At 49.2% G+C, this 7,879-nt stretch overlaps 1 protein-coding gene across 1 annotated transcript; it reads left to right on the plus strand.

Moving 5' to 3' along the window:
- Positions 1-5,882: 5,882 nt before the first annotated feature.
- On the plus strand, positions 5,883-7,251 carry LOC119859535 (olfactory receptor 1020-like). The gene has a single exon (XM_038411773.2). The coding sequence runs from the start codon at positions 5,983-5,985 to the stop codon at positions 6,946-6,948; it is 966 nt and encodes a 321-aa protein (XP_038267701.2). The 5' UTR covers positions 5,883-5,982; the 3' UTR covers positions 6,949-7,251.
- The last annotated feature ends 628 nt before the right edge of the window (positions 7,252-7,879 follow it).

The following is a 7,879-nucleotide window of genomic DNA, read 5'->3' on the forward strand; positions in this document are numbered from 1 at the left end:
TGTTAGTGAAAACAGAGGCAAAAAAAGCATTGAGTACATTAGCTTTTTCCACATCCTCTGTCACTAGCTTGCCTCCCTCATTCAGTAAGGGGCCCACACTTTCCTTGGCTTTCTTCTTGTTGCCAACATACCTGAAGAAACCCTTCTTGTTACTCTTGACATCTCTTGCTAGCTGCAGCTCCAGGTGCGATTTGGCCCTCCTGATATCTTTCCTACATGCCCGAGCAATATTTTTATACTCTTCCCTGGTCATATGTCCAACCTTCCACTTCTTGTAAGCTTCTTTTTTATGTTTAAGATCCGCTAGGATTTCACCATTAAGCCAAGCTGGTCGCCTGCCATATTTACTATTCTTTCGACTCATCGGGATGGTTTGTCCCTGTAACCTCAACAGGGATTCCTTGAAATACAGCCAGCTCTCCTGGACTCCCTTCCCTTTCATGTTAGTCCCCCAGGGGATCCTGGCCATCTGTTCCCTGAGGGAGTCAAAGTCTGCTTTCCTGAAGTCCAGGGTCCGTATCCTGCTGCTTACCTTTCTTCCCTGCGTCAGGATCCTGAACTCAACCAACTCATGGTCACTGCCTCCCAGATTCCCATCCACTTTTGCTTCCCCCACTAATTCTACCCGGTTTGTGAGCAGCAGGTCAAGAAAAGCGCTCCCCCTAGTTGGCTCCCCTAGCACTTGCACCAGGAAATTGTCCCCTACGCTTTCCAAAAACTTCCTGGATTGTCTATGCACCGCTGTATTGCTCTCCCAGCAGATATCAGGAAAATTAAAGTCACCCATGAGAATCAGGGCATGCGATCTAGTAGCTTCCTTGAGTTGCCGGAAGAAAGCCTCATCCACCTCATCTCCCTGGTCTGGTGGTCTATAGCAGACTCCCACCATGACATCACTCTTGTTGCACACACTTCTAAACTTAATCCAGAGACACTCAGGTTTTTCCACAGTTTCGTACCGGAGCTCTGAGCAGTCATACTGCTCCCTTACATACAGTGCTACTCCCCCACCTTTTCTGCCCTGCCTGTCCTTCCTGAACAGTTTATAACCATCCATGACTGTACTCCAGTCATGTGAGTTATCCCACCAAGTCTGTTATTCCAATCACGTCATAATTCCTTGACATCACCAGGACCTCCAGTTCTCCCTGCTTGTTTCCAAGGCTTTGTGCATTTGTATATAAGCACTTGAGATAACCTGTTGATCGCCCCTCATTCCCAGTATGAGGCAGGAGCCCTCCCCTCACAGACATTCCTGCCTGTGCTTCCTCCCGGTATCCCGCTTTCCCACTTACCTCAGGGCTTTGGTCTCCTTCCCCCGGTGAACCTAGTTTAAAGTCCTCCTCACTAGGTTAGCCAGCCTGCTGGCAAAGATGTTCTTCCCTCTCTTCGTAAGATGGAGCCCGTCTCTGCCCAGCACTCCTCCTTCATGGAACACCATCCCATGGTCAAAGAATCCAAAGCCTTCTCTCCGACACCACCTGCGTAGCCATTCGTTGACCTCCACGATTCGACGGTCCCTACCCAGGCCTTTTCCTTCCACGGGGAGGATGGACGAGAACACCACTTGCGCCTCCAACTCCTTTATCCTTCTTCCCAGAGCCACGTAGTCCGCAGTGATCCGCTCAAGGTCATTCTTGGCAGTATCATTGGTGCCCACGTGGAGAAGCAGGAAGGGGTAGCGATCCGAGGGCTTGATGAGTCTCGGCAGTCTCTCCGTCACGTCACGAATCTTAGCCCCTGGCAAGCAGCAGACTTCTCGGTTTTCCCGGTCAGGGCGGCAGATAGATGACTCAGTCCCCCGGAGGAGAGAGTCCCCGACCACCACCACCCGCCTTCTCCTCTTGGGAGTGGTGGTCGTGGAACCCCCAACCTCAGGACATCGCATCTCATGCCTCCCAACCAGCGGAGTCTCCTTCTGCTTTCTCCCCCCAGACATATCATCTGGTCCACTCTCCGCAATGGTACCTGTGGAGAGAACATGAAAGCGGTTAGTTACCTGTGTCTGTGTTACTGGAACCCGGACATTCCGCTTACCTCTTCTGGAGGTCACATGTTGCCAAGCTTCTTCACTGGCCTCTTGGCTCCTCTGTGCAACCTGCTCTATATCTTTAGAGCTTTGTGCCCCTAGAAGGCTATCCTGAGTTTGGTCCAGAAAATCCTCAGTCTCTCGTATACAACGCAGGGTCGTTACCTGTTGCTCCAGACCTTCAATCTTCTCTTCCAATATGGAGACCAGCTTGCACTTTGTACAGACAAAGTCGCTTCTGTCCTGTGGAAGAAAGACAAACCTGGCACATCCAGTGCAGGTCACAACAGCTGAACCCCCCCCTTCCATATCACCTACCTACTATGAGCTTCCTCAGAGACGTTGGCAAGATGTAAGCCTCACTGGGCACACTCCAGGCGAACTCCCAGGCAAACTCCTGCTGTGAGCTGCTCTGCTGTCCCCGCTGCTCCGCTGGTTCGCTGCCGCTCAGCTGGTTCGCGAGGCTCTGGCTATTTTTAAACAGCCAGGCTTCCCTGACGCAAACACACAGACACCCTAATGCCTGCCCCCTGCAGGCTAGCAGCCAATCAGACACTCACTCAGGCTCTCTCCCTGCCCTCCCAGCAAACACACGCTCGGATACTTCCTCAGCAAGCAAACACACACACTCGGATACTTACCAGTCCCAGGCAAACTCCTGCTGTGAGCTGCTCTGCTGTCCCCGCTGCTCCGCTGGTTCGCTGCCGCTCAGCTGGTTCGCGAGGCTCTGGCTATTTTAAAAAATGTTTGTATACATTTAGCCATATTAAAAACACACATTTGCTTGTGCCAAACATGGCTCTAACTGGACCCAACCATCCCTTCCCCATCAGCTGGGACATCCAGACAAACCATGGGAAATTACAGACTAGTCAAGTTAACTTCAGTATCCGGAAAGATAATGGAGCAAATAATCACGTAATCAATTTGCAAAGACCTAGAAGATAATAAGGTGATAAGTAGCAGTCAGCCTGGATTTGTCAAAAACAAATCATGTCAGACCAACCTAATAGCTTTCTTTGACAGGATAACAAGCCTTGTGGATGGGGGGAAGCAGTAATTGTGGTATATCTTGACTTTAATACGGTTTTTGATACTGTCTTGCATGACCATCTCAAATGAACTAGGGAAATATAGCTTTAGATTATGACATAGAGAGTACACTTAAAAAGTTTGCGGATGATACCCAGCTGGGAAGGGTTGGAAGTGCTCTGGAGGATAGGATTAAAATTCGAAGTGATCTGGAGAAATGGTCTGTAGTAAATAAGATGAAATTCAATAAGGAAAAACACAAAGTACTCCATTTCGGAAGAAACAAATCAGTTGCACACATACAAAGTGTGAAAGGACTGCCTAGGAAGGAGTACTGCAGAAAGGGATCTGGGGGTTATAGTGGATTGCAAGATAAATGCGTGTTAGTGTAACACTGCTGAAAAAAAAAGTGAACATCATTCTGAGATGTATCAACAGGAGTGTTGTAAGCAAGACATGAGAAGTAATTCTTCCACTCTACTCCACGCTGATATGGCCTCAACTGGAGTATGGTGTCCAGTTCTGGGCCTCACATTTCAGGAAAGATTTGGACAAATTGGAGAAAGTCCAGAGAAGAGCAAGAAAAATTATTAAAGGTCTAGAAAACATGAGCTAGGAGGGAAGACTGAAAAAATTGGGGTTATTTAGTCTGGAGAAGAGAAGACAGAGGGGACATGTTAACAGTTTTCAAGTACATAGAAGTTTGTTACAAGGAGGAATGAGAAAAATTGTTCTTGTTAACCTTGGAGGAGAGGACAAGAAGCAGTGGGCTTAAACTGCAGCAAGGTAGGTTTAGGTTGGACATTTTGAAAAACTTCCTGTCAGGGTAGTAAAGCACTGGAAAAAATTGTTTAAACTGTTCTTAACCACCACCAATGATGGAGATTCCACAGCCTCCATAGGCAAACCCCAGTCAGGAATGGTCTAGTTATTACGTAGTCCTGCCATGAGTGCAGAGGATTGAATTACATGACCTACTGGAAGTCCCTTCCAGTCCTACACTTCTATGATTCTCTGACAATGGATTTGCCCCATAAGGACTCCACACCACCAGGAAATCAGAAGTTGCCAAGGGCCAGAGTGGGGAAGTTCTGTCTCCCTCAGGGTGGCCCCCAAGAAAGGCCTAGGTCAAGAGTCAAGAAAGGCATAAACCTTTACGCTTCTGGCTCCCCAAGTGTATCCTCTTTTGGGCAAATGCACTAAGATAGGGGGGAGTGGTAGGTACGCTAGAGGGTAGGGATAGGGTCCAGAGTGACCTAGACAAATTGGAGAATTGGGCCAAAAGAAATCTGATGAGGTTCCACAAGGACAAGTGCAGCATCCTGCACTTAGGATGGAAGAATCCCATGAACCGCTACAGGCTGGGGACCGACTGGCTGAGCGGCAGTTCTGCAGAAAAGGACCTGGGGATTACAGTGGGCAAGAAGCTGGATATGAGTCAACAGTGTGCCCTTGTTTCCAAGAAGGCTAATGGCATATTGGACTGCATTAGTGAAAGCACTGCCAGCAGATCAAGGGAAGTGATTATTCCCTTCTATTCGGCACTGGTGAGGCCATAGCTGGAGTATTGCATCCAGTTTTGGGGCCCCCCGCTACAGAAAGGATGTGGATAAATTGAAGAGAGTCCAGTAGAGGGCTACGATAATGATAAGGGGGCTGGGGCACATGACTTACGAGGAGAGGCTGAGGGAACTGGGCTTATTTAGTCTGCAGAAGAGAAGAGTGAGGGGAGATTTGATAGCAGCCTTCAACTATCTGAAGAGGGGTTCCAAAAAGGATGGAGCTAGGCTGTTCTCAGTGGTGGCAGATGACAGAACAAGGAGCAATGGTCTCAAGTTGCAGTGGGGGAGGTCTAGATTGGATATTAGGAAACACTATTTTACTAGGAGGGTGGTGAAGCACTGGAATGGGTTACCTACCGCGGTGCTAGAATCTCCATCCTTAGAGGTTTTTAAGGCCTGGCTTGACAAAGCCCTGGCTAGGATGATTTAGTTGGGGTTGGTCCTGCTTTGAGCAGGGGCTTGGCCTAGATGACCTCCTGAGGTCCCTTCCAACCCTGATCCTCTATGATTCTCTCTCCCTCCTGACCCGGGTTTTCCAAAGCTGCACAGTTCCCTATCTGTACTGTGAATTCCCCAGCAAGTCTACCTAAGTAGGCCAGCATTTATTTTGTTTTCTCTCCAAAAACTAGGAACAGTGTAATTACCCAGTTATAAAAAAAGTTAACACACAGTCCTTTATAAGCAAGCATATTTATTGTTAATGTGAAAGCATTAGAGAAAACACAAAAACAATAAAAGTTCCAATATGCATGCTAATAAGCTTACCAGAAGTCACCCATGAGTGTGACTTGGCCTTTGTAGGCCAAAGTTCTTCCAACCTGTCCCAGAAAGGTTTGGGGCCCCCCCTTGGTCAGAATGTCCTCTCCATTTGCTGATCAGGAAGATCGTATTGAGCCTGAGTTTTAACTGACTATTCATCCAAAAGTCCTTTCTTTGCTGGTCTCTGGAGAATCCAGATTGTATTAATATATGTGAGCCTCTCCAGGAGGTGATACAACCTGAGTGAATTGGCCTAATCGCCCCCACTGTTCTTTGTTCCTGGGAGAGGCTGCAGTCACCTTCTCTCATGGAGTTACAGACAGCTGGCCTGCAATGATACATATACTTAATACAGTAAGATCTCCTAAGGATACTGCAGGAAATTGCCATACCTTTCACAATGTGAACCTCTTGTAGTCAGACTTACATACACACAAGGGACAACAGGTAGCATTTTGAGCTCTAAGTTTCCATCTTTTCTGCATGTGAAATCACAGTCTCATTGCTGGAAAGAGGTGGTTTAGCTCTGAATTCCTGACTCTCACTCCGTCTCTTCTCTCTTCCTGTCCCTCTCCCCCACAGACAAACTTTACTGGCCCCATGAAACAGGAGAATCAGACACAAGTGACAGAGTTCATCTTCCTGGGCTTCTCCAGTCTTCCCCATGGCCAGGCCTTCCTCTTCCTGGTGTTCCTGGGGATCTACTTAGTCACCCTGGTGGAGAATTCCATGATCTTTACCCTCATCCAGTTGGATTCCCATCTTCACAGCCCCATGTACTTTTTCCTCAGCCACTTATCCTGCTTGGATATTTGCTTCTCGTCAGTCACAGTCCCCAAGATTCTGGTGAACTTCCTGCGTGAGCAGGAGACCATCTCCTACTGTGAGTGCATGGCCCAGATGTTCTTTCTGATGTCATGCGCAGGAGCCGAGTGCGCACTCCTAGCCATCATGGCCTATGACCGGTACGCAGCCATCTGCAACCCCCTGCGCTACACTGACATCATGAGCCGGAGGGTGTGCTTCCCACTCGCCATGGGGTCCTGGCTCTGGGGTCTTCTGGACTCAGCCATACATACCTTCATGGCCTCCAGCTTATCCTTCTGTGGCGCCAACCAGCTTCACCACCTCTTCTGTGATGTCCCTCCCCTGCTGAAGATTGCCTGCAGTGACACCTATGTCAATGAGGTCACACTCCATCTGGCTAGTATCTTTGTGGGCCTGAGCCCATTTCTGCTCATCATCATCTCCTACCTCTACATCCTGGCAGCCATCCTCAGGATCCGCTCCAACACAGGAAGGCGCAAGGCCTTCTCCACCTGCGCCGCACACCTGATTGTGGTCACCATATATTTTGGGATGGCCAACCTCAACTACAATCGCCCCAGTGCAGGCTACTCCATGGGGGTGGACACCCTGGTCTCCACGCTGTACTGCATCGTCACCCCGATGCTGAACCCCCTCATCTACAGCCTCCGCAACCAGGAAGTGAAGGGGGCCCTGAGGAAGGCTCTACGGAGCCAGAGGAGGGAATATTCTTCCCCAGGCAGGCAGGGTCCCGGTTGAGGTGAGAGCTGGGAGGTGACTCCTGCTCTGCTCTGCCTGTAATGGCTCCTCCTTACTTCCAAGGGAAATGTTTTATTTTATATTCATGTTAAACAAAACCTCTTTTCTTTAGAGTAAGTTAGCTGCGCCTTGATGATGCAGTCTGGGGGTGCAGGATCTATGTCTCTGTCTTCTGCCTAGCACAGTTGGCCCCAGTCCCTGGTGGGGCCCATAGACACTGCTGCAATAATAAATAATTATCTTCCCTGCTGTTTGACTCGACTCTTCTTTCTGCTGAGGCCTGGGTGTGTGGATTACACAGCACCAGCCCACGGATCCAATCTCCACTGAAATTCAGCTCCACCAGCTGAGTATAGTCTTCACTCTGCTCTCTAACCAAGAAGTGGGAGCTATGCAGAACCATGCACAGCCGCGTTGGCAGAATTTACCAGTTTTGCTGAAGTTGTCTCCCTTTCTTTTGTTTGGGATTCTTCTGTTCCTGGAGGCACCCTGCTGCTCTCCAGGGCCCCAGCAGACACGAGAGATGTGTGGGGCTCACACAGCTGGCCTACATTCATAATGCCCACTTCCTAACTGCTCATAAAGCAACAAACATGCCATTGGAGCCCATCAACAGTTCTGTCCCTTCCTAATGGCCAGAACTGTAACCCAGGGCTCCATCCCTTTGCCAGGCTGGTTGGGCAGGATCCGCTCTTCTGAGTGGATAAGATTTGTTCAGATGAAGTGCAGTGGAAGGACTGACCCATTATCCTGGGAACCAAGATGGGGAAAGTTTGGCCAAGTACCAAGTAGCCTGCAAACTCTCACGTACAACTGGATGAGAGGAAAAGAAAGTGGAGGAGTCCCTGACAAGACAGGCTAGAGGCTGGAGCCCTGGCCAGTAGGCCCTACAGGCCAATGCCTACTTGCCTCCAGCAGACGACCGACTAGA

The sequence above is a fragment of the Dermochelys coriacea genome, chromosome 1, assembly GCF_009764565.3.
Source record: "Dermochelys coriacea isolate rDerCor1 chromosome 1, rDerCor1.pri.v4, whole genome shotgun sequence".
Taxonomy (NCBI): Eukaryota; Metazoa; Chordata; order Testudines; family Dermochelyidae; genus Dermochelys; species Dermochelys coriacea.